Source organism: Platichthys flesus, chromosome 22 (genome assembly GCF_949316205.1).
Source record: "Platichthys flesus chromosome 22, fPlaFle2.1, whole genome shotgun sequence".
In the NCBI taxonomy this organism is placed as follows: domain Eukaryota; kingdom Metazoa; phylum Chordata; class Actinopteri; order Pleuronectiformes; family Pleuronectidae; genus Platichthys; species Platichthys flesus.
In genome coordinates, this window is record NC_084966.1 from 7,171,169 (window position 1) to 7,197,355 (window position 26,187).

Consider the following 26,187-nt stretch of genomic DNA (forward strand, 5'->3'; position numbering starts at 1 on the left):
TGCCTGTACTCACATTGTACCTGTTTATTTATTCCCTCTTTTGTATTCTGAAGACTGATCTTCCAGCATAGCATTAAAAAACAGTTTCATTTCAAATCCGCACGGATATCGTGATCCCGAAAGTGTCCGTTTCACCGCCGAGCTGTTCTCCAGAGCCGCAGTGTTCGCGTGTTCAACTTGAGGTGACTGCACAAGTAAACAACAGATCCTGGCTCTGAAGCAAACACGTAGCCGCTCGCTTGGGTTAATTAAATAAAGCTCTGCGCCCACTCGTGTTTACACTAATAACCGCCATTAATTATTGAAATGGCCGCAAAGAGCTCTGCTGCTAATGTAGGCACTTGTTACATTAGGTGATTAGGAGGGAGAGCAAGTCACGTGACCATGTTTAACGGACCAGTTTCTCTCTGGCAGTTTGATCACTGGTCATGTTATAATGTGCCGTGATCACCGATTAAAAAACAATCCAGGCTAATGTGCCGTTTTCTGAGCTACAGTTGATATCGTGGGGAGACGGTAAACACCCACTGCTGTGGCTTGTAAACTCGCTTCACTGTAAATTCAAAGTGATTGTTGTCATAATTGCTTCACTTGTGCTTTTTCCTTCTCCTCCAGAACACACACATACACACTGACAAACACACACAGTGCACAGGAAAGTTCATGATTAGGTTCAACTGGGAAAAGTCTCTCGGCGGGGATCGACTGATATCATGAGCAAAGGTGGAACTATTGTCACATTGTGATATATTGTAACACAACTTTTAAGGTTTTAGTAGGATTTTTTTAATTCCATGAGTGAGAGAGAGAGAGAGAGAGAGAGAGAGAGAGAGAGAGAGAGAGAGAGAGAGAGAGAGAGCGAGAGCATCACCTCACAGCTGCTCTAACTAACAGGTTCCTTTAGGTGTGAATTTAATCTGTGTGAGTGTGTGTGTAAATATGGTTAAAAGGATTTAATATGGAGGCAGGGGATGAAAAATATGCTACCCACAAACACAAACAAACACACACACACATTACAGTAACACTGTGGTTCTGGAGCAGAAAAATTCAGACAGAAATATTATCATTAAATTAATATTAATAATATGTATTTATACATGTATTTACATACACCTACACATAAACATACAGTACGCACACACACACACATACTGATGCAGTTCTACTTCATGCAGGCTTACAGCTTTAACAGGCTCAATAGGCAACACACTACAATTTGCATGCACAAGCTTGACCAATGAGAGCGAGCGAGCCCACCCCACACTGCCTAGGAGACGATGGAGTGTAGAGTGTGCTTCCTTTTCACCTGGGAACAGGGGATGAAGATGAAGGAAAGGAGGAAGAGACAGGGTGAACAAAGACGACAGAGTTCTGATAAGAGGGGCCCTCACCAGAAAGACATCACTATCACCAGAGCACAGATCGGACACACTGACATCCTGTTGTCCATAGTAACTTTAAGTTTTGGATGCAACACTGACTTGTGTTACATTACGGATGCATTTTGACAAAAGTCGGGTTTTACAGACAAAAAGGCAGGGGTGGGGGGGTAGAAGCAAAAGACTGGCTCATTAAAATGTAAAGTAAAAGGTCAAAGATTGACAGTGATGTAAAAGTGCCATTAAGTCTGATTACAATGCTGCTTCGCCTTCCTGCCTGCTGTTTCCACTCAGGCTCCGAGTCGATATGATTGGTTCATGGTGAAAGAAAAATGTGTTGGCCACCATCTTTGCACTGAACGGCCCCATCTCCCCCTTTTATTCATTATTACATCATTTGATCCTATAGACACTCCTATAAGCCGAATACTGTTGTTTGACAGAATATTTGACTACAAAGAATATATATAAAGGGCAAGAATAAAGACGTTATATCACACACACACACACACACACACGCGCGCATGGTTTTCTTGTTGGCTGGACATTATCAGGATTAACAAGTAATTCTTCCCCGCTCTGTAATCCTCAACAGCCAGTATGATGTTATCTACAGGACATTTCTCCGATGAGTCTGTTTACAAAGAGCTTCTTCCATCTGCCGTCTCTAACACAAGCGATAACGCACACTGACGAAACCACAATCGGGAGCCGCAGATCTGCTGGGTACGTTTGACACGGATGTTGCCTCACATCCACAAAAGCCTCCTGTGGACATCAAACCTGTTGTTTCTCGGGCTGATCAACAGGCGTGTCGGACACCGATTCATTAAAAATCTTTCGCTGACGCCTCCCTCAGGACTGTCCATCCCCTGCTGGTGCTCCCACACTGTCTCAAGCCCCCACATTAAACATTTGGATGGACAGTATGATGTAGAAGAGACTGAAAGGAATTTTCTAGTTTTTTCCGTTGTAGAGCAGGAATTGATTTCACTCAAAACCCTGCGCTCACATTCAAATAGCCTCTGCTTGTGCTCAAACTGCGCTTGCACTTATTTTGTTGCTCAGACAGTTTGCCTGCGCTCCAGCTTCTACTCTTCTCGCGCTCACTCTGCTTCTGTCAATCGGAGCACAAGCAGGGACCTTAGGGGGGTAAAAAGTTCTACCCGGAACTTTATTTAGAACCTGGTTCCTGCAAGTTCCTGAAATGGTTCCACGTTCTGTTTCCCTTTTAGAAAAGCCTCCAAAACTAGACTAGGTTGCAGGTGGGCCAGGCTCACCAAAATACCATAGTGGATTTAGCAGTAGCCTGCAATCTGTGCTGTGCTGCAGGGTTAGGACACGACTCTTTGTCTGTGATGTGCCCCCATTTCAAAATGTCATCCAAATATCTCCGTAGACAATCAAAGAGCCACTTTCCCTCCATCTCCTTCCATTTCTGTCTTATTTTGGATTCAATTACAAATGGCAGTCTGTGCCTGCTGCTTGATAATCAGTTCACTATGCTTCTCTTTGGGTTGGTTTCACAGTTGCAACGCTTTCCTGCAGGTATCCATCGAACACATCTGCAGACTGTGTAAATATGTGATTTCCTGTGAGCGTTCACATTAGCGCTGTGTCTCTGTGGAGAAGAGATAAACTGATTCTGGAAACTGGATTCTCTCTGTTAAATCACACCTGGCCTTTTTTTTGCCAGGGTAGACAGTGGCTTTGAAAATGCTCAACATGATACGTTAATGTTCTCTAGTGGTTTTAAGGTGAGGGTTCATCTGGTGGGGAGGCTGACTCACCTGCTGTTCACCAGGCTGGAGGCAGGGGTCGCTACGTCAAGACTGTCAGAGGGGGAGGTGCCGACGGTCGAGGTGACGATGAGCTCAGGGTCCAGGATGAAAAGCTCTTCCTGGGAGATTTCGGTTACGTAGTTGAGATGCTCCTGATGAAGCAAGACAAACAGTTTTATCGGCACCGTGCTTTGAAACGGACATTTCACTGAGCTATTATATATGATCAGATATTATTCTATTATTCTATAGCATAATCTATCTCATTAACAAACCACAGAAACATCTGGAGCTGAAGCAGAAGTCACTTCAAAACTGGTTTTCTGTCATATTTTCTTTTTTTATTGGCTCCATTTATAATAATAAATTATAATCTTGGTATCAAAATGATTAAAATCCTGTATCACAATTTATACACATAATAAATTTGATGTTTTTGGCTGATCTATCAAATCAAATGGTTAATTTGTCACACTGGGACAAAAGCCATTAAAAATGATTAAAAACAATAACTCTTCTTCCTCCTCTACACCAGAAGGATCAGGTTTACACCGGCTTTTGAAGAGGGCGATGATTCATTTCCCTTTGCCAGGAGAAAGATTGGCTTTTCATGTTTAACAAAACGACCATGATGGAAACTGGGAAGCATTTTGACACATGCATGATGTGTTCATGGCTAGGGAATCCTGGGTCTTAGTGGGTTTAGGACTCTACACACCTCCGTGGTACTGTACATACTGAACATGTAACTTAAAGCTGCAGACAGCTGGGGGGGGGGGGGGGGGGGGGCAGACGTACCTGTGCTCTGTCGATCCTGTAGAAGCGATCCGCTGTCGTTGCTGAGGAGACAAACACAAACACACGCCGTTAACCACCGAGCAGCGGAGACGACTCCCAGAGATCGTCGGCTTCCAAAACAAGAGAGTTGTCAGAAGTTGTTTATCTTCTTTTTTTCTTGACAGTCCAAAAGATCGCCCGCTGTGACGAGGGGGGGGGGGGGGGGGGGGGGGGGGGGCAGGTCTGTCGTCTGATCCTACAAATCTGAGTCGGCGTGTCATGGATCGTCAGCGGCTGCTACAGATGGTGAGATAACGTCACGCTCTTTTTTATGGATCCAATGCTTTGCCATTCGAACAAAATAAAAATGTTTTCCAGTGTGATTACTTGATAGTCTGTGCTTTAAAATGAAGATCAGGCCTGGTGCTGTCATCACTGTTCAGGCTCATATACGGGGCCTTTACTAACGAAACATTGTTAAGCAATACATCCAATAGAGGGCAGCGCAGAGCCAAGAGTTCCTTAAACTACTTTGTGACTTTTGGTCGTCTCGCTTGAACTATTGGCTCCACTGCCCCCCAATGACTTCCATTGTTATCGCTCTGTCTCGTCTGTTTTGTCCGTATCCGAGAAGATGTGAACAATTATTTTAGAAATGAAGAGTACGGGTAGAAGACTCTGTTCTTTTTCAAAAACGAATCTAATGTAGAGCATAAATGAGCCTTTAAAGGACCGAGACACGTCAGAGGCTAAAAAGAGGAGATGAACATTTCTCAGTGCTGTTACAACTGTGTGGCTGATGTATGAGGTCACATGGTTAAAAGAGGTAACTTTAAAAGGATGTCTGTAAATGTAAAACACTGATATTGGTTGGAAAGTCCCTGTGTAAACTTTTAACACTTCTCTCTTCTCGTAAAACTTTGAGCTATCGTTTCTTTTTTAGTCTCAACTTCTCGGGCGGAAATTCCACCAGGACTAGACGCTAGAGGAGTGTGTGTGTGTGTGTGTGTGTGTGTGTGTGTGTGTGTGTTTAAAACCCAGTTTTTTTCTGTGTGATATTTTTGGTAAGCTGATATTAATATTCATGACTGTCACCAATAAACAAAAGCTGATGAAACTGTGCTTTTGTTATTTTTGAGGCGAGAACCACAAACAACTAGAAATCTGTTTGAATGTCACTAACGACACCTGAACCACCTTTGTAGTCCCCGGCCATCGCTGCTACTGGTCCTAATAACACTGCTTCAATCCGTGGTTCTGCTTCACAGAGGTTTTAAAGCATTAAATCAAAACTACAATGGATCCTTTGAGTGTTGCTCAGACTTTATTTCAGTTTTTTGTTTGTGGCAGACTGTCTGTATCTGTCGGTCTGATCTAGTGGTAACAAGACTGAGAAGGTGGGGCCTTAGAAAAATAATGATCTGCGTGGGTTGTCACTCTGCCCCCTTCCTCATCTCAGCTACTGATATAATGAACCTCATCTAAGTCTGAAATGTAAGCGATGGCTGAAGAAAGCCTACATGAATACATTTTAATAACTAAAAACATTTCTTTGTCTTCTACTGACTTCTGCCACTTCCCCGTGTATATTATATTTCTTCTTTAGCTGGTGTAAAGCATAAGTCAGCCCCCCCTAAGCCACTGCCCACTACCATGTGTCTACCAGTCGGTCTCTATGCAGGTCAGTGAACTGGTGCCATTGACACTTCACATGTGTAGGAGTGCCTATTTTCCTATTTTTAACTCCACTTGGAGGAGTGCATGCACAGTTGGTGCCCAGGCAGCGCAGTGAGCACACAGGCCGAAATTGAAACAATTGCAGAAGATAATTTAACGAGAAAATAAGTAAATATTACGAGAATTGAGGGGACAAAAAAATCGAAGCAAAATCAGTTTTCATTCCTACTGGATCAAAATCACTTAGAATGTAACATTTCCTCCAAGTCTGTTTGGCTCTTTCTTCAGAATAGACACAGTTTCTTGCAGCAACAAATTTATTCCTGTTTTATAATAAGACGTTTTGGTTCCAAGTATTTGTAAGTGAAAGCAAATCAAATGCTGAAATTATCTTTTCTGCCCCGATAGTTCACAGAGAAGATTTGCACTGAAATGAAGAAAATACCTTTTGTTATTATCTCTTATAATTATTTATTGGAAATATATAAATTTGATGTAATAAGCTGTGATCAGTGATTTTAGCAGTCGACCAGGCTGTTTTAGGACAAATTGTGTCCTTTCAGAGTGATGCAGTCGTTGCCACGGAGACTTCATTCTCTGTCGCATGGGATGGCTAATGGATTCGCTCTGCTTTCAAATAATTGTTTTTAACATTTCCCCTCATATTAATGTTGGCTTACATGTAAGTGTATTGAGTGCTCAGGCGTCATTCTTGCCTGAAACCAATGCACATGGCTCCCTGCATGTATCCCTACAGTGATTCATTAGTACCTTCCAACTCACTTTTCATTTTAAAAGCTCTTTAACATTGTACAGGAGCTACTGAGGCGAGGGAGTCAGAGTAATGAACAAAAATCCAATCAAGGGGAAAAAGTGCTTTGTTAAAAATGGGATTTACTTACAGTCAAGGAAACACCACTTTGGAGATAACCTCTGCGAGGAGAGGATCTTTGGTTTGCCGGCCTCCTCCTGAGTGACAGAGAGACAGAACAGTGAGATGCCGGACGGCGGGTCAAGCAGTGAATACCAAAGACCGGACCAACGAGGCCACTGCCCAGGGGCCTCTGATCACTGGGATCGCATGCTAACTGCTCATGCTCCTGTTCAAATATCATACAAGACGCACATGGACACCAACCCGCTCCTGATGGTCATTTTTTTCTTTCTGTGCAACAAATCTGTCAAAATTCAGAACGCCAGGTGTATTTCAATTTCATCAAGCAACAGATTTTTTTGAGTGCAAGCGTGGGGCTTAAAGATCGAAACACAAGCAGGGGTGGTTTGAGGGATATTTGAGTGTGAGCGAAAGGTATGACGTGCAAGCATTACAAAATCTAAACATACAAAATAAACAAGTCATGCTCTCAAGCCGAGACACCAGGCGCTCGAATAAAAATAATGAGAAAAACCTGTGCACATCACGTCGTCATGTGATTTTATGAATGCAGTGGAGTCGTTCATTCGTGATCCAAATCCGTGAATATCTTTCCCAAAGGGAGATATTTCAAAAAACTTTGCCTTAAACATTTCTTCTAACTGTTTGGCATCTTGATGCAGTGTTCATCATCCTCGTCTCCCTGTCGCTCTACACCCGACTGTTCTCTCTGTGAGTTCCAGAGTGCACGCTCTGCTGCGTCCCTGAGTTGAATCAGGTCACTGCCTTGATTGTCTTGTGTGTGAGCAACTTGCCGTCCTTGCTGGGATCGAGGCCTCCAGCAGAAGCGTGTCAGTTACATTATACTACTCCTCTCCTCCATTCATGTTTTACTCTACATTTACCCACACAATATCCCGTTGAATATCTACTGTAGCTCCAGACACACACACACACACTCACACACTTGCATAACACCGATGCCAAATACCATTAAGTTTCAGTGTGTGTGTTTCCCCAAAGTACATACAGGGGAAACTGAATCGTTCCTAAAATAATGACTTCTAAAGTTTAGTTTCAGTCAGCTTTGACAGTTGCGTCTTTACTTTTTTGGTATTTTAGTATCATCTAGACTTTTTTCATTTTTTCATCCTGTCTCCAATTAGTGCAGAATGCTGTAGGAACACTTTTAACAAGATCAGAAAACAGACAGCCTCCTGCTCGGCTGCCTGTTATGAGTAGACGCCTGTTTAAAACCCTGCCATTTGTTTGCAGAACACTAAATGTTCCCCGACCAGTGGAGTCCAGCCCCCGCAGCACACTGTCAGACTCCTCAGATCCGTGGACCAAAGACTCTCGTCTGTCCACAGGTCAGGGACTAAATGCTGTGGTGCTGGATCTTTTTCATCACGATGCAAGAGAAAGTTATAAAAATCCTCCTCCATCATTTTCGTCTTCTCACTCGACTGATGTTTCAACTTAAAAACCATCCCTCGCTTTTACATTTCTCCTCCAATCTTTTCACCTGCATTGTCTTGTTTCTTCTTGTGCGGTAAAACACTGGATAAACTTCGCTTATTCCTCTCTAACTCATTGTCGTCCAACAGAACACTAGAATAAACTACAGCAGTGGTCAGCAATTGTTTTGGGGATAATTTGGTTATTGTAATTTCAACATATCCGACTGAGACAGACGCAGAAGGACTATTCACAAAATCATTACCTTTTTGGAAATTTGAGTTAAAAGTAAAAGCATGTCACTTTGCAATGCTTTATACGGAGGGGAATAACAGAGCTTTTATTTTGAAAAAACTTTGCGAACTCTGGCATAAAGATTGTTTCCACTTCTTGACAGATGTCTGAAGTAGCCGATATGCTTGATACCAAGTTAAAGCAGTTCAGTAAATCATTAAAACTTATAAACTTATATTAACCACACACATGAGGAGTAATAAAGCAAATTCAGTTACATTTTTATTAAAAACTGAGACTACAGAATCCTCATTGCAGATAAACCAGGTAGAAAGAATAACAAAATGTTCTAATTCTGCACCACAGGCTGTTTATAAAAAGCTCAAACTCAACGTCCAGCACATAAACCATAAAAAGTATACGGCAGTGCAATTTTAGGACAAACTCCCTACTGACATGGAATAATTCTGAAGTAGCCCTGAAGCTTTACCAAAGGACAAACCAAACAGGCCCTGCACTGGTCCTGTCAAACTGTGATAATCTAAGGGGTTATGTAAGTCTATCACACAACGGTGGTGGGGATATGTTGTCAAGATGCTGTCGTCATAGAAACGAAACCCACTCGCTCCCCAGCGTCCCGATAATGTTTTTTTTTTTTCTTTTTGCCTGAGAAAATGCAACCTGGCTCCTCCACAGTAACTGAGATAACATCCTGCAAGAGGGAGATTCAGCATAAAAAATAAAGCATCAACACAACACAAAACCAGGTATTTCAGTGCAGCACTGCAAGAAATATCTGAATGTGAAAAGTCCCAGGGAAAGAAGCCAAAGAAGTTATTTTCCTTTCAAAGCGCTTGTTTCGTGCAGACGGTGACAGAAAGTCGGGCTGAAGTAAACACCTCGACTCGCGCTCTATGCGTTTGTCTGTATTTATCTAAATCTGCTGTCGGGTTCAGCGGCAGTCTCGAGCCGAGTGAATTGCCAGAGGCTTCCACAGCAAACCTACAAACACTGAATCAAACGCTGAACTTGTCTGGCTGACTCTTTTCTTCTACTCCTCCTTTCTTCCTCTGTCTCTTCTCCATTCACTCCCGCTCGTCTCCTCGCACTTGAAGCTGCCGAGTTCCTGCTCTGCTGTGGTCGGACTCGGTTCTCCCTGATTCGCTCTGAGCACGGAGTCAGGCGTGCCTTTTATCGAAGGGGGCATCCAGCCCTGCAGTGCAGCTGACCTGTCAGTCAGGTGTCAGCCCTGAGACGCATCCCTCTTCAACTCCGCTTTAAACTCACAATGCCAAACAAATCCTCGCTGCGTCCACAAGTTCCCGACGTTCTCCAAAGGCCTGTTGCAAAAAAAGTGCAGCTATAGATTGAAGTGCTGGTGTGAAATAACTCTGAATATTAATAATTACTATTTTGATAACGCTACCGCTTCAGAGGAAATAACAGCACTAAGGTAGAGAAGCTGAGTCGAGAAATAAATAGAACGTACTGTTTAAATAAATAGGATTAGTCAGTGTTAATAGGAGCCAATGCAAAGTATTTGTAAAAGCTTTCACAAAAATAAAAGCTTGAAGAATGATTTATACGAATGTAGACTTCAGTATGTCTCAGTTCAATGGATAGGGAGGGGGGGGACTACATTACATTTCATTTAGCTGACGCTTTTATCCAAAGCGACTTACAATAAGTGCATAAAACCCCAAGGGTACAGACCCAGGACAACAAGAATCAAGAAAGTACAATTTCTTCAAAATAAAGCGAAACTACAAAGTGCTATAAGTAAGTGCCATCAAAGTGCTACTAAAGTGTTAGGTTTTTTTTTTCTATCTAATCAAGGTAAAATCGGAAGAGACTATTGACAAAAAGTGACTTTAAGGAGTAGTATGTAACTTTTCACTGATTTGTTCAGGCTAAAGGCAAAAGATAGGTGACCCATTGTTACGAGGGGGACACCTGGATGTAATCAGTAGGGCTCCAGCTGCTGATCCCATTGGCCAAGAGGGAAAATACCCTAATCAATTTCTCAATTTAGTAAGCTGAGTAAACCTGAAATATAGCATTGTATGTGTTGGGTCATGGGTACCGTGTGATTGACAGCCTGTATCGTCCAATTGGTGCATGTCGCAGGTATTGGTGGGCGTGCCGTGTCCTCAAGCTATCAGTCAAGCTCCACCCCCCACATCTCCCCATATGGTAACTTCTGGTTTAAAACTAATTAACAAAATGCCAAACCCCAGGCTACGAAACATGAATTACCACTTGCCGTGTTGTTTGAATGAACTGAATACCCTGCGATCAACAGATCAACGGTCAACAGATCAGAAAGAAGCTTTTCCTCCCATGCACCAGAGAGCAGGCGAACAAACGTTACATAACTTTGGTTGCCATGCAACACAAAGTCTGACAACAACCCAATAGCTGTCTTCTTAGTATCTGTGATCTAACACATACAGGGTTTAAAAGTAGTATATTTGTGTTATAAATAACATTGATAGAATAAAGTGTGGCTCCTGAAGGGTGAGATGAAAAGCTATCTGGGAGATGAAGGATGTGGGAACATGTCATCCACATAAAGAGAACAGACACCGAGTTTCCTCTCATCGCTGGCGTCTGCCTCAACACAGCATGTGGAAGAGCTGCTTCCACGTTCACTGCATTCACATGTACTTCTGTAACGGATCATCTGGGCTTCTCAGCATTGTGCCGAGGTTTGAGTCGTTGTGTAAACACAATACAGCGTTCTGCTGGATTAGACGCAATAACTCTTCACTGGGCTTGTTAATGGAACGGATCATATCTGTGAAAAGTTACATACAATTCCTTAAAGTCACTTTCTGTCAAGCAGAGCATTTTAAAACAGACTTCAGGGGGTTATGCTTTTCGAACACCTCTCCAGTTGCTAGAGAGCAGTGTGCTGTAAAAGCACAGCGGCCCCGTCCTCACACCACACGTCAGGGTGACAGAGCATACCAGTATAGAGTCTCCATGTCCACTGAGAGGTCAGAACCAAAAGGAACGGACAGTGGAGTGAAAATGAGAATCTTTGAGAATGACTCACGGGAGCGGTGAGCAGGTGAGCTTCTTCTGTTCCTTCTCCTCCACAACTAGATACTGTTTAATTCAAAGAATCTTAACAATCATCACAGATTGTTACTGGCCAGCTATAACGAGATACTGCTCATAAGCTTTTAAAAAATAATAAAAAGCACCCGCTGTATTCATATTCTCCGACTAAGCCGGGAAGTGCATGATCTTTCAAGCAAAGGGTTTTCGGTGGCGTCTCTCGGGTCCCAGGAGAGAGAGAGAAGAGTGGGAGTGAAAATGTACTGGATCACCTCGGGGTGGCTTTTCATCCACACTGCCTACACTGGACCCCCACTTGCTTCAATCTCTGGTAAATGATTTTAGAAGTTATTGTGCACGTTATTATGAATTCATGTTGCTAAATACATGTCATCTTTGCTGTCAGGGCCCCAAGCATGTGGAAAAGTTCACCTGAGGATCTTGAAACCTAACTTTCTGTTTTTAAATAATCTCTCAAACCTCGTGATCGGCTTTCACTAATATGCTTATGTGTTTTTATTATTATCATTACTAGTAGTAATGCAACTTTGTATAATGTGTGTGTTCATCCAAAATATCAGATATGCACATATGCTGTATATACACAATTAAAATGATTTGGGAGAACATCTGTCCATGTTAATTCATACAGCATCTGAAGCTTGTTGTGTACATTTCACCATGATTAATGCAAACATGATGCATAACCAAATGTTCTGTGACCTGCTTTTGCAAATTCGGTGGCTTAAAGCTTTGAGCAACATGACACCGAGAGCATTATTTTCGGTAGCGGTGCAGCGACCAGCGTGCACAGCGCTCTAATCGTTTGGTATTTTCCTGAGCTTGAAATTGGCTTTGCCTACATGGGCGCATTTGTAATACGAGCGCAGGGTGCAGGGGTGTAAATAGGTGCAAGCAGGTGGGAGGTTCATTCAAATGAAGCCGCACAAAGCTGATTTCATTTGACAGAAACGGCACTGGGCTGAGTTGCCTGAATTATGTCCGTTGATATGAAATAATATCGTTATGGCTGCAGCTCCTCTAACAAATCGCACCGCCTGTGATGAGCATGAGGGAAATTGGGAAAGTTTATGTAATAAATGGAGCTCGTACTTTGAACGCAGCACAGGGACTAATTAATCCTTGAAATCTGTAGCCTGTGAAAGAAAATTAATATGAAATACCCTCTCTTTTGTGCGGACGACATTGACATCCTTCATATTATTTTATTAAGTGTGGTTCATGGTGAATTAAAAGGGCAAAATAACCTCCTGGTGCTGCAAGACTTCATTTTGAGGTCAAGATTCAACATCAAGAGAAACTTCTTCTTTGATTTTGATTTCTAACATTTATTAATAGGTTTTCTTTGTCTGATCCTGTCTCTCTGCTGCCAAACTGTGATTTTTCCTGAACACAACAATGAAAAGGCTTCAAACTTCTGCCGACACTGGGACCCATAAGAAAGAAGAGCGGATTAACCTCGCAATTAAAGCTAAGAAAATAAAAAAACCTGACTGACCTTACTCTGCACTTCCTACATCTTTAGTCTCTCCCTCTTCAGACCCAACAGGATAAACCGCCTCCACATTATCGGACAAACGCACACTTTCTAAAAATGGGTCACAACAAACACGGCCACACAAACACACCAAAGAATATAGATTCCATGAGCACACTATACAATCAATACACTAAGCAAAGGTCTCGCATGCAGATGCTCAAACACAACAGTCCATGCATTGTGTGGTAACACCGAGACACACGGGGGAAACTAATCTCTGACAGTTAAAGTAATATGATGTCACCTGAAAGAGTGTGTGTGGTTCCCTCTTTTCAGTTTGACTGAAGTGAAATGTGAGTCAGAGGTGGGGTGGGGGGGAATTCATTCTCCTCTCAGCCAGTCACATCACTTGAAAGATATGTTCTTGGAAAAAGGTTTGCAAGTGACAGTGGAGCGCGATGAAATAGGGGGATAATCAAAAGCAGAGGAGAGATTGTTTGGTTGGCTTTTGGAATTGGTCTTTTGAAGTTCAAATCTTTGGTGCAAATGTCTCAGTGTGTCATTAGTTTGTTACCCGGCTCCTGACAAGATCACAAAGCTGACAAACTCAAGTATTGCTGTATATCTTGAGGTACCATTTTGGGGATCCTTTAGAACTCAGGTCCTAAATAGAAGGGAAAGGCACCTGGGGTGTTGAACAGGCCCCTGTTAGAGCCACCATGGTTTGACCAGGCTTGGACTTAGTCAGATAAAGTTTTGGGACAGACACCGTCTCTGGGACGCAAACCCAGACCCTGGGCGAGGTCTTCAAGTCAGATCTGTCCTGAGCAGGGAAGATCAGGGCGTCCATGGACATTCAAGGCCTGGATCTGTCAACATGGTGCCCAAACACAGACTCTATGATCCCTGCTGATCTTCAGGCTTCAAAAGGAAGATCAATCACTTTTTCAAAAGGTGGCTTATACCCCCCCTGAAAAAAAAGAAGCCTAGCCAGCAACGCCGGGTGAAAGAACGAGCTCAGGCTACCCTTTAGCAGACTAACTGAGGAGTTCTCGGTTGCCCGCGAAAGGAAGGTGCTTCATAGATACTCTTCAGAGGTAGAAGTCTTCAGAGATCGCTTGGAGGGCAGAGCAGGAAGTTAAGTTGGACTTGCTTCACTAAGTCGTGGCTGCACTGACTGTATCAGTGCAGAGTGGTCAGCTGATTTATTTTATAATAAGGCTGTATTGTCTTTATTAGTCTGACACATGTAGATCCATTTATTTTGTCTCGAGTTCTGAACTGGGTTTGGCTGAATATAGCCATGTCAGGACATCTGTAACATCTCTCCTTTCATTCTTCTCTTTAAGTAATGTCCTTTTCAAATACGGGTCTCCATTAAGGAGATGTTCCATAATGACTGCTCCAACATGAAAGGACTAGGGTTAGGGTTAGAGCAGAATGGATAGAGCTGCAATGCTCATGTGATATTTAGGGTCTGACACAAGACAAAGGTCCATTTTCTTTCTCCTCGCCACAACATAGACCCCACAACATTTTGGGGCAGGTCTGGTGCATATCTATACAGATACACAACACTTCCTTTCTAACATTTTGACGTTTTCCCCGACTTCCCAGGGAATAAAAAGTGTATGGATGTTGATATCAGGGCATATAACAGAAAGAGGCAGTTGAGTGTTGCGTTTGTTTTAATTACCAGCATCTGTGGAGGTCTCAGTAATGCCACTGTGTTACCAGATCTCAGATTTAAACACAAGGAACTGAGAGGAATCATGTTGTCGAGGTATTCTTGAGGTGGTAGTAGACATTTTAATGAGCGTTCTAGCGCCTTACAAAGTTAGGATGTCTACATTTTCCTGGGATTTGAAATGACTGAGAGGATGTTTTATTTTATTTTTTTACCTGATGCTTAAACCATGTTTTTTGTGTGTATTTGTGTGTTTATATTGTGTGTAATACACTAGCTGCTCTGTTTGTGCGTGGGTGTTTTTTCTTTTTTTTGTGTGTATGTGTGTGTGTGTGTGTGGGTGTGTGCTCGTGGAATAGAAAGCAGGATTTCATGCTGGTGGGACATTTAGAGCCTTCAATAACAGACGTCTTCAGCTGAAAGTCTCAAAGCTCCGGTGTCAGGTGTCACCTTTCTACCAGAATCAGGAGGCTTCATTCAGGAGTTTAGTTTTTTCATTCGGGAAAAAAGCAGCAGCAACAAAAGTGAAGCGATCTGAATGTTTCCCTCCACAGATGCTGCGGTTGAATAATGTTGCCTGCATGTGTTTAGGAGAAAAACTGTTTTTTCAATCTTTGGGGATGCTTAGCCCACAATATTTCATGTTTATATTAATTTCTTGTTTTTTGGCAACTACAAAAACAATCTCTTTCTTAAGTGCCTTTATGATGGAAAGCCGTTTCAGTTTTATCTCCTCCAGTGAATATCCCTGCAAAGCATTTTGAATGGTCAATAAGACTCGAACAGTATATAAATAAAGTAAATTGACCATTTAGATAATGAGAGTCAGTTCTGCAGCCACTGATAAACACCAACCGGCTGCTTTGACCCTATTGTCTCGTTTCTTCTGTGATTGGTCCAAAGTCAATTTTACGACCACCGGAATATATTTTCAATATCCATTGTTTATTAAACTCGACTGCTCTCCATTTTCCAAATCATTAAAAGACGCCCACACCAATATTGATAGACATGTTGTGTTTGTGCCAACACACTGATGAAGAAGGTATTGTGCGTATTTCTCACAACTGAATAAACTGAATATAAGTGTCACTAGTTCTGACCTAACACTGTTGCATGCACATACACATTTAATATACTATTACGTATAAGTGTTTAATTATTATACTTATAATATATACTACTATACACTAGTTTTGACTGTATACAGACAGTTTTTACAGTTACCAGAATTATTCAGAGTGACCATATGGTGAGAACTACATTACTGACCTCTGTTTCATTCTGTTTACTTAGTTATTAGATCACAAAATAGCTTGAACTGTTTTTAGTCTGAGGATGAATGACAATAAACTTTATGTTGAAGTTGACTTGACTTTAGTTGAACATCTCTATCACTGCTTCTATTTATTTATACATCTTAGACTGTTATGCAGGTATATCCTTTTTATTTCCATTTTATTCATTTATTGTCTTTACTTAATGATTTACTTAGTTTCAATTGTTTCGACTTTGTTGCCCTTCTTTTTTTATCTGGTTTGACAAACTCTTCTTTGGGCTTTTTATTATTTCATCTTCATCTTTTTATCTTTTTTGGTTTACCTGCCTTTGGTGTTCGCTCATTTGAATTTCATGAGATTTACGACAGCGTTTCCTCACTTTTCAGTTCTGGATTCATGGATGGATGGATTCATGGGTGGGAGGGCTTGGTTTTTATTGCTTTTATCATGTGAAGCACGTTGTGTTACATTGTTTGTACGAAAAGTACAAAAGAAATAAAAACTGACTGATAATTTATTTGCTCCCTTGATTTGAAACATTCGCGCTCTGCCATCCACTTGTAAAAGTATTTTCAAAGTGTGACGAAAACTTGCTTGTGATTGTTGATGCCACCGAAATTAGCGACTGCCTATTGTGATCATTGCTGTAATCGGAAGTGTGAGTGGTAGTCGTTAGTTTCCCGTGTGTCTCTGAGCCAAACAAAAAACCACACAGCAAACCCGGGAACATACAACTACCAACCTGCGGTCCCAAGCACCTAAAGGGAGGATGGACAGAGCAGAAGTCCTAGAGAAGAAGACAGAAGCGTAGGAGGATGGAAAGTAGAGTAGCGCAGAAATGAAGAAGGTTAGGATACACACACACACACACACACACACACGCTCACACACCCAGCTTAATTGGCTTGGCTTCCAATTAATAAAACAAAGTTTTCATGCTTCCTCTCTTCTCGGTGTCACCGCCTTTTTCCTTTTCTCTCAGAGAGACGGAACCGTGACCTTTTCATCTCATCCCTCCCCCAACTCCCTCCCCTCTCAGTCTTACCTCCTGCAGGCGCTGGATGTGTTCTCGGCAGGTTTCTAAGTCACTGTCACCAGGAACCACGATCAGGCCCAGAGGAATGGCTGCAGAATACAGAGGAACAAGACAATTATCCAGCAGCACTTTGGCTTCACACGGTCCGGTCCTCAGGAGCCCGGACAGAGCGCCGGTGACTTTTCGCTCTGCTCTGACTGAGACATGGGACTCCAGATGTAATTAAATAAAGAAGGACCCAAAAAAATTACAAATAAATGACCGCAACACGTCAACTGATATTCAATCTTGCTGCGTCGAGTGTTGCGGGACACAGGAACACAGCAGTGTTACTTTGAAGGGAAAGCGACCAATGGTTGCTGATGAGGTCAAAACCAGAGCTGCTAGAAGCCCAGAGGCAAATTACAAGTCAAGGGGGATTTAGCGTTCTTTAAATTTGGCTGATGACGCAGCTATGGAGCTTATTGTGGATAACTGTGTTGAGCCTGTCCACGCCCTCATGTCCCTGCTGCTACAGAGACTCCGCTGCTGCTGCAGGTCGGTTTCTCTTTTTAATTCCGTTGAATCGTTCTCAAGGATCGGCTGCTTTTCACCAGCACGCGTCTAACAAAGACGTCTCAGCTGCAATGCCACCATCACTGCTCGGCATCACAGCAAATAAAGGAACGCATACAGGCGCCTCTTCCCATTTCAGGGATGAGACATAGCTGTAAAACTCCAGCTCTGGATGAGCCAAGTTGATGTTGGCGCGGCCGTCTTTTATTTCACCAAATGAGCCTGACTAAGCCGGCTCGTCATCAATGAGCCAACGTAGGTCGCCGGAACAATGGAGACGGCGCCTTCCCTGAGGAGGCGCGGGCCGGCCGGCTGCCCGACGCACCGCTGCTGGCTGAACATCACACGGCTCATTGTGCTGAAAGAGCTGTCAAATCGAGCGAGGAGATCCTGAACCCACACACAGACGCATACACACACACACACCTCTCATTGATACTAAACACCTTTGTGAGGAAAGGCTCTCACTGGGAGCGAACAGAAAACCAGTCCGATTTGAGAGCTTTTAGTGTCACTTGTTAATTCACGTATATCTCAAACTGTTCCTCAGAGGGCAGAACAGCGTTTCCTCATTTAAACAAGGAAACAATATGAATATTAAGTTCTGATATTCCCAGAATGTGCAATAAAACACTACGAACAGTTACCAGGAATACATGTAAGTCAGTCTGATACAACCTGTAATGAATCCTCCTTCATTCAGGTTGTAATGGACGCTCTGTCCTCATTTAACTCAACATTATAATCTCCATGACGGATGATTCAGCCAGACAGTAAGCTGATGATATATGGACTCAACCAAACCTGCACATAAAAAAATGAGTATGATACAGATCAGGGTATTTTCCAATAGGTTAACTTGGAGGATTAATTTAACTTGTCTAATAAAATAAATTTCGATTTGTAAATATATATATATACACAAAAAATATATATATATATATATATATTTATATATTACATTACTTAATTACTTTGACAGTCAAATTATAACCTGCTACAGCTTTTAGAATTAATATGTCAATTTCATTCACTGGCCTTGTCAACAGAAATCTGCCATCTGCCTCATGTTATCATTTCAAATCTCTAAGTGACAGCAGATCAGGAAGCTGCGTTTGTCCCGGTCGGTTGTTAACTTGTAACTAAACCTCTTACATGATAAGAAATCTGTGCTCTTGACAGGTTTAATCCGAATCTCTGCTAATAAAGAGTTTGTATAATCGCTTCATGTTCGGGGACGGAGTGCGCGGTGAGAGAATCGGCTTTGAGAGACGACAGAACAGCGGCGCCTCGGGGCAAGAGCCGTATTTTTACCATCTCCCCGAATGCCGCACATCCACCAGTTGAGAAGCAGTGATTGATTTGCATAATGGGTGAGCAGACTCAGACTTCAAAGAGCTAGAACAAAGGACGAGTCTCAGAAAAAGATAAGAATCGTTTTTGAACTGATATAAGAAAAAAAACATTTTGGAAACAAATACAAAAAAAAGACATATGATTATGAATTATTGATGTAAATTAGGGTAAGATATGTATCCATATATATTTACTTCCACCCCAGATAACGTGGGATTAAGTCCCAGGAGAGATGATGTGAAATAGAGAAACAAGAAGAACAATGTCTACTTTACCAGTATTATAAAACATGCTGTTTGCACTATTGTAAAAGGAAATAGTGCCACCTTGTGTCAACACTATGAACTCATCCTGACGTATGCCTGCACGTGTGTGTGTGTGGTGTGTGTGTGCGTGTGTGTGTGTGTGTGTGTGTGTGCGTGTTGCTGCTGAGGCAAGACCAGCTGAGTTTAACTGTTCTTAATGAGAGAAACAGGGCCCTTTCTTCAGTTATATTCCTCAAACATGTGAATGTGTGTGTATGAGTGTGTTTGTGTGTGTGTGTGTGTGTGTGTGTGTGTGTGTGTGTGTGTGTGTGTGTGTGTGTGTGTGTGTGTGTGAGTGAAGAGGATGGAGGCACAGCTGACAATAATCTCCTTGACCTTCACATCACTGCTCCACCCTCCAATCATTCCCCACTTGAAGATGAAAACGCTGCCGTCACTCAGGCGGCTCTGCGGCCGCATCACAAAGCTTTTCCACAAGCTGACGAGCAACAAGTGGCCGAGGGTGAAGCGCCGCGATGACGCATTCGTCTTTTTAACATGTCTAAAATCGGAAGACTGGGATTGATCAGCACCACTCTTGATCATACGATCTGCGACGGACCAGAACGTCAGCTCGACAATAAGCTGGAAGGCGACATCACGGCTGATCAGAATATCTTCTTCAACAGGCATTACTGTCTGTTAAAGCCGACTGCTTCTCAAGCTCAATGAATGTTTCACTTTGACATTTAAAAATCATTAAAAGACTCCCGCTCAACTGTGCTGTGTTTCTGTCTAAACATGTGGAAGTTATTATGCATACTTAACCCTAACCCTTAAATCATATTCAACAGATTTTGTGTTTGAAAATTCAAACCATTTTAGATAACATCCTTCACATTAGGGTAACACATGCTTGGTAATTGAGTGTGTGTGTGTGTGTATGTGTGTGTGTGTGTGTGTGTGTGTCCTTACATGCTTGCCGTAGTTTGTCCTTGTCGTAGTGCAGAGCCTCATAGTCGGTCATACCGATCCTGCTGACTCGGATCCTCAGCCTCTCGGGGACCTGCTGCTGACTGACACGCAAACAGCAACACAACGCTTTTAACAACACATACATGTACATGCCTTAACAACATAAAGCTAGCGTGTGTGTGTCTGTGTGTGTGTTTCTTACTCGTTGAGGTGTGGCAGTGAGGTCCGTCGTTTGGTTTTCTGGATCATGTTGGCCTGGTTCCTGAGGCTGATGTGGATGACAGAGGGAGCAAGTCTGCACGGTTCTCCGTCCACCTGAACACAATCAATATCAACCAATCAATCAATATCGTAATAATCATAATAACAGTCATCATCATAGACATGTATGCACAATGCGTACCTGTACTGGGAGAGGCTTAGTGGTGGTGAGGGTGACTTCTCTGCACTGGTTCAACCTCTCGCCATGGCCGCCAACTTGGAGAGTAGCCTACACACACACACACAGACACACACAAACGGATCCTTCAAATTAATGAGTATTTATCATATACTACACTAATTTATGAACTTGTGATGCTTTAAATCTCCGGCTCCATCTGTCATCGTGACATTAAAGCGCAAAGCATCTGTTTTACTAAAAGATAAATCCTGTGTTATTTAAAAACTTAATTCGCTGCTGTTCTTTTCCAAAACTTCTCAGAAACTTTCTGGCCATCTGGAGAGAAAGTTATTCCTCCCACTGCAGAAAAAATATGATTTGTTTTTTCTTTTACACGAAAATATTACAACTTCAGCCACTGTAGGTGAGATTTTTGAGAATAAAGACATAATATTTGGTGAAAATGTTGTAAATTCACAAGATTTTAATGAGAAAAAAAGGTCATTTTTAGGAATTAATCAGCAGTGACCATGTTTCACTCCTTCTGTAGCAAAAGATTACTCGAGAAACTAAGAAATTCCTCCAACAGATGAAAGCAACAGTAACCTCACAGCCGACCTCTGCAAAATATGTCTTTCTCCACTAAAGAGACAATTTACTCCAAGTTCGTGTTCTCAGGATGGACTCGGTTTCTTGCATAATCTTTTGAAAATCATTGAAAGTCATGTAACAACTTTATGGGCCCGAGGTACCACGGCTACCGGGTCACAGTGAGAGCTCCGTACCAGGGACGTCATAGTGAATCCGATGACCTCGATGTATCCGTCGTCGTGGCGTTGAGGTTCAAAGTCGTGATGCTCACTGGGATTCCCCCACGGTGTTGTGCCCGCACAGTACCTGAAGTTCACACGCAGACAGACACACACATTCAGGTTAACTTCATCGGAGGGCGACAGTAACCCTCATCTTTATCGCCGTCTCTGCCCATCAGAGCATGGACGTATGATGAGGCTCACCCAGCCGATCACTGCTCTGACACCACACAGTCATTTACCAACGACAACAAAATAGATATCACACACATGAATGGTGGCTTCTTTCCTCAGTGTCATTACAGCTTGTGTAACATCAGGCGCTTCGCAACAAAACACAAGTGAAACAAGGGAATCAACTCATTAAAACACAGCAGCCGCGGCAGAGAGGAAGCCGCAGCTGAGGTAAAACACAGTGACATTCACAGTGAGTGTTTTCGAGCTGACTGCTCTGGCTCCTTCGTGTGCTAAAAATAAACCACGTGAACCACAATTTCATAATTTAAAAGAAAAGAATCCCACTTTACAACTCGATGGAAAACAGCTGCCTTCTGTTGCAGCTGCTCCGAGTGACGGGAGAGAACATATTTATACAGAGCCCTGTGGATCCCAGTGGACCGATTAGTCTGATGGTAAACAAAAAGCAAGGGACGGACACAAGTCCAATAGATGTTGCGTATGACTGAGGACATCGGCGACTTCTAATGTATGTACAACATTGATTAGAAGTATAAAGTTAATGTGTGTGTAGTAACATCACTGGCTGACCTGGGGATGTTGAGGAAGACCAGACACTGCAGCTTCAAGTCCTGAACCTTCGATGTTAAATCCGTCCCATCACACTGGACACAGAGAGAGAGACAATTAGAGAGACAGACCGAGAGAGACACGGAGCAGATTTGACAGCCACGTGCTCGATTGACAGCGACTCACCACCACTTTGATATGCTTGGACAGGTCTTTGGAGCTTCCCATCAGGAAATCTGAGAACGCTGTCTGTGGGAGAGACAGACAGGAGGACAGGTGAGCAGGCGGACACACAGGCAGTCGAGCAGGGCGCTCTCAGAGGACCGCATCACTAAATAAAGCCACAGTTGGATGCAGTTATCTTCCAGCGCCTCCGGCAAAGTCACAGACACAATGTGCTCCCAAACAGCAACTGTCGCCGCAGCAGGGTACTCGAATAGTTGTGTGTCTTTCAGCACATGCCATGGCCTGCTTGTACAGCACACACACACACAACAAACTGAGCAGCAACATCGCACACTGGCAACACGGGCCTCCATCACAGCAATACGACCTCCGCGTCAAATGCATGATATACATGTCAAATTGTTTGTGTCTGAAAATTGAACACAAGCGGAAATATAGAGGATACCATATAAACAACATTGATATTTAACATGAACTCACCCCAGCATAGAACATCTTATTCTTAAATCGACTGTTGAACTTCTCTGGGTTGGCCTCTGAAACAATGACAGACAAGAGCAAATCACTTCATGTACACTTTACAATCAATTCCCAAATCAGTAATAATGTGCACAGCGTTAGAGGACAGTGTACCTCTGGATTCATGGAACTCTAGAGTCACATGAGCGTCGAATCCCAGACTGAAGTAATTGTTGAAAACATCTAGAGGAAGCTGAGAGAGGACACAAACACACACCAGTTACGTTTGGGTTCAAAATATCATCTTGTCATAGTTTTAAGAGCTTGTCAACTAAATATTGTTGTTTGCTAGTGGCAGTGACACGTTGACACTTCCAGGTTCATAACCAAGGTTAGTTTTTCTCTCCCACAGGGGGCAGCTGTAAAAATACATCTTTCACATTAATGTGTGAGCGGAGCCAACAGGAAGCCAGAGGCGGCCTCGACCAGCTCGACTGCAGGAGGACAACAGTGCAAATGCGTTATGGGCCAAAAAATGAAGATATTTATTGGCATATTATTCAGGGAGCAACTTTATAGGAAAAACTGGACACTGGCTTTATAAAAACACTATTCAGTTTGAGACGAAAACCTGAGAAACATGTGGGGAGTGTGTACGGAAAAGATAAAGATACAGATAAAGAGTTTCAGACACTGTGCTGTAAGCGCACCGACCTTATCACTTTGTTGTTCGTCCAGTTCAGCCGCTGCACTGACGTTCGGCTCCACCAGCAGATTCCACCTGTCCAGCTGGACGACGGTGCCGTCCTCAACGTGGGACAGGATCTTAGACAGAGGTTCGTCTGTGTAGCCCTGGCAAAGACACACACGGTTATTTAATAACATGTGAAACAGGTGAAAGTGAGGCGACACACGGAATCGTTGTGTGAGTGTTGTTTTTGTCAGTTTTGTACACACCCCTCCCCAGTTGAGGGTCCTAGCGAGGTCATTTCCTGTCCCGAGTGGCAGCACGGCGACAGGAGGCTGAGGGTTTATTGCCAGCTCGTCGAGACAAGACAGGATCCAGCCCACCTGTGTTTAAACACACACACAGATATTGTGCTTTCTGAATTCACAGTACACGTGACTATTAGCTCATATCATCAGACAACATGATATTGATTCATTACTCACAGTGCCATCTCCTCCACAGGCCATGATCCTCAGGTTGTTGACTTTACGATACAGCTCCAGGCTACAAGATAATAAATGGTCAGTATTTATATAGAGCTCTTCTAATCTTGATCACCACTTAAAGCACTTTGGAGTAAAGCTTAAGATTAAATTGGTTTTAGGGAGCGAACAAGACAATTATCAGTTACGTTGAGTTCAAAAAGGTGTGTGTGTGTGTGTGTGTGCGTGTGTGCGTGTGTGAGACCTACCCTTCCTTTGGTCCTCCTTGGCTCAGGTCAAACACCTGTCTTGGGTTGAGATACCACATGAAGGACTGCATGATCTTAGTTCCCTGTGAGACAGAGAAACACACATGACATCAACCATGACACCCAACTAACTAACTAACTAACATGTTGTTGTGTAACACTTCAGTCCAGTTTCAATTGAGGGAGGAGATTAGTATCTGAGGCCTAAATATTGGGTTTTCCTAAATCAGCTGAATCATCGGATCGTCTCATCCTCTGACAATAAAGTTGTTCTTCATACAGCTTGTGTTGCTACAGTGTTGACCCCATGTCTTTCATGTCATAAACACGTACACATGCTCTCACATTCATATTCTTCATATTCTTATGACTCAACGTAGATATGGATCAAAAGTTGCCTCCAGCTCGTTCAGAACGCAGCATCGGCTTCATAGACGACTTATCAGCCCAATCCCGGCTTTCGCTCCATAATTGACTCCCTGTCTGGTTTGGAATTGATTTTAAGATTTGACTCTTCGCCTCGGTCTGGCATCAGGACCCTTCGGCTTTGACACGACCTGTCTGAGGAGATGAGGCGTGAAGATTTTCTTTTAAATCACTTAAATCCCATTTTTAGAGATTTGCCTTGCTGTGATGTCATCTTTTTATTAAATCTTTTAATGTTTTATTGCTTTTATTCATTTAATTTGTGTACATAAGCTTTTGATGTAATGTTGTTCCTTTTCTTTATTTGTAACTACTGCTGTTAAGTGATGTTTTCTTGTTATTGATTATGAATATGAGGTACAATGAGATTAAAACGATGACATAGGTCACATGATTTTGACTCTAAACCTCTCTGATTTATTGATTTAGTGCCTGATGCCTTAACTGGATGATTAACTGGTTTACCGATTTGCAGTGAAGAGTGACAAGTACAAACACAGGAAGACACAGCAGCCGACCAAAATGAATACCTGGTTCCCTCCACTCTTTGGGTTGACAAACACCAGCAGAGGCTTCATCAGCGGTGAGGGGATGGGTCGGATGATGAACGGCCTCCACATGCGTCCTTCCTGTCAGAACAAAAACATGATCTGCTCAGAGACTCTGCGACAGGATGTCGAACCTGCACCTTGTGTCCGAGCCAAACATGGACTCCCAGGAGGGATAACAAACAGCTCTCTTCTCCCTCTCTCATCTGCAGTTCAATGCATATTACGAGTGACATATACAGTTTGGTGGCACAGACGGAGACACGGCCATATCATCACACAGTGCAACACTGACCTCTGCCCCTTTCTTGCTGCTTTTCCTCTTGAACGACGTCCTCTTCTTCTTCTTGCTCGACTTCATGGACGACTGTTAAGAAACATCGGAGTCAGAGACGCCGGCCTAAACATATCCATGTCCTTTTGTCCTCCACACATTAAGGTCAGTAGCAGATAAAACGGTGACTGACGGTGGGGTTACCTGATTGCGTCGGACTCGGATGACCCATGTGGGCGGAACTATGAGGGCAGCGTGAGCCCCGATTGGACAAGCCTCCTCAATCTGCTGCAGCATGAAGCAGGAAACCTTGTTGTGGTACTGGAGGGAAACACAAATAAAAAAATGATGTATTTATGAATGGAAAGAGCCTCATTTGGATTATGAAAAAGATGGTTTTATGGTGTTTGAGTTCAAGTTAGTGACAGGGCCGTTGAAGAACTCATACTCACAGCCTGTTTGCACCAGGAGCAGCTGATGCCGACTATGTCTTTGCTGTGAAAAGCAAACTTTTGCTGGAAGCCCTGGGAAGAAGAACAAGAAGAGAAGTTCTACTGGACCGATTCCAAATGCTTTGGTAAGTACTATTTACTTATACACCCAAATATTTAAAGAATGGGGCCCACGTCAGGATTCCATTATTAGACATAGAAAAAACAGTTTTTACTATTGTAAGTAAATTAACAGTTGAAGAATTCAAAGGTAATGGATGCTTGGACACATATCCTCTCAGAAAGACCACCTACCTTCCCACATTGTTTGCATTTGCCTTCTTGCCGTCTCCGATGCACCCAGTGATGACGCACCACAATGGGCTGAACACAGAAATGACAAGTAGGAGAGCTAACTTAAGATCAGACAACAACAACAATATGGCACAAAGGGGAATGAGTTCCAGCAGGAGCACTTTTATGTTTGTTATGACGCCGAAACAACAAGAAAGTCCAGAACTCACCTCTCGAATGTTCCTCGAGCCCGATTCTCTGAAAGATGGTTTACACCTGAAGTTTATCTGGAGGAGAGCGGAGAGAGGCAGGCAGGTGTAAGAACA

General features: G+C 42.9%; 1 protein-coding gene across 4 annotated transcripts in view; it reads right to left on the bottom strand.

Annotated features, from left to right (window-relative positions):
• The window catches only part of dgkza (diacylglycerol kinase, zeta a), a 74,635-nt gene that overhangs the window by 15,433 nt on the left and 33,015 nt on the right, over nucleotides 1-26,187 (bottom strand). For all 4 annotated transcript variants that reach the window (XM_062380236.1, XM_062380235.1, XM_062380233.1 and 1 more), the window contains 23 exons: nucleotides 26,092-26,148; nucleotides 25,883-25,951; nucleotides 25,589-25,660; nucleotides 25,341-25,457; nucleotides 25,158-25,229; nucleotides 24,845-24,943; nucleotides 23,889-23,971; nucleotides 23,641-23,701; nucleotides 23,425-23,538; nucleotides 23,182-23,319; nucleotides 22,642-22,720; nucleotides 22,489-22,544; nucleotides 22,009-22,071; nucleotides 21,844-21,917; nucleotides 21,049-21,160; nucleotides 20,285-20,371; nucleotides 20,084-20,196; nucleotides 19,882-19,982; nucleotides 16,760-16,839; nucleotides 16,457-16,501; nucleotides 6,520-6,586; nucleotides 3,962-4,002; nucleotides 3,173-3,315 (listed from right to left, as the gene is read on the bottom strand). In XM_062380236.1, the coding sequence (XP_062236220.1) occupies nucleotides 3,173-3,315; nucleotides 3,962-4,002; nucleotides 6,520-6,586; nucleotides 16,457-16,501; nucleotides 16,760-16,839; nucleotides 19,882-19,982; nucleotides 20,084-20,196; nucleotides 20,285-20,371; nucleotides 21,049-21,160; nucleotides 21,844-21,917; nucleotides 22,009-22,071; nucleotides 22,489-22,544; nucleotides 22,642-22,720; nucleotides 23,182-23,319; nucleotides 23,425-23,538; nucleotides 23,641-23,701; nucleotides 23,889-23,971; nucleotides 24,845-24,943; nucleotides 25,158-25,229; nucleotides 25,341-25,457; nucleotides 25,589-25,660; nucleotides 25,883-25,951; nucleotides 26,092-26,148 (1,943 nt within the window). The remainder of the gene's footprint in view (nucleotides 1-3,172; nucleotides 3,316-3,961; nucleotides 4,003-6,519; nucleotides 6,587-16,456; nucleotides 16,502-16,759; nucleotides 16,840-19,881; nucleotides 19,983-20,083; nucleotides 20,197-20,284; nucleotides 20,372-21,048; nucleotides 21,161-21,843; nucleotides 21,918-22,008; nucleotides 22,072-22,488; nucleotides 22,545-22,641; nucleotides 22,721-23,181; nucleotides 23,320-23,424; nucleotides 23,539-23,640; nucleotides 23,702-23,888; nucleotides 23,972-24,844; nucleotides 24,944-25,157; nucleotides 25,230-25,340; nucleotides 25,458-25,588; nucleotides 25,661-25,882; nucleotides 25,952-26,091; nucleotides 26,149-26,187) is intronic.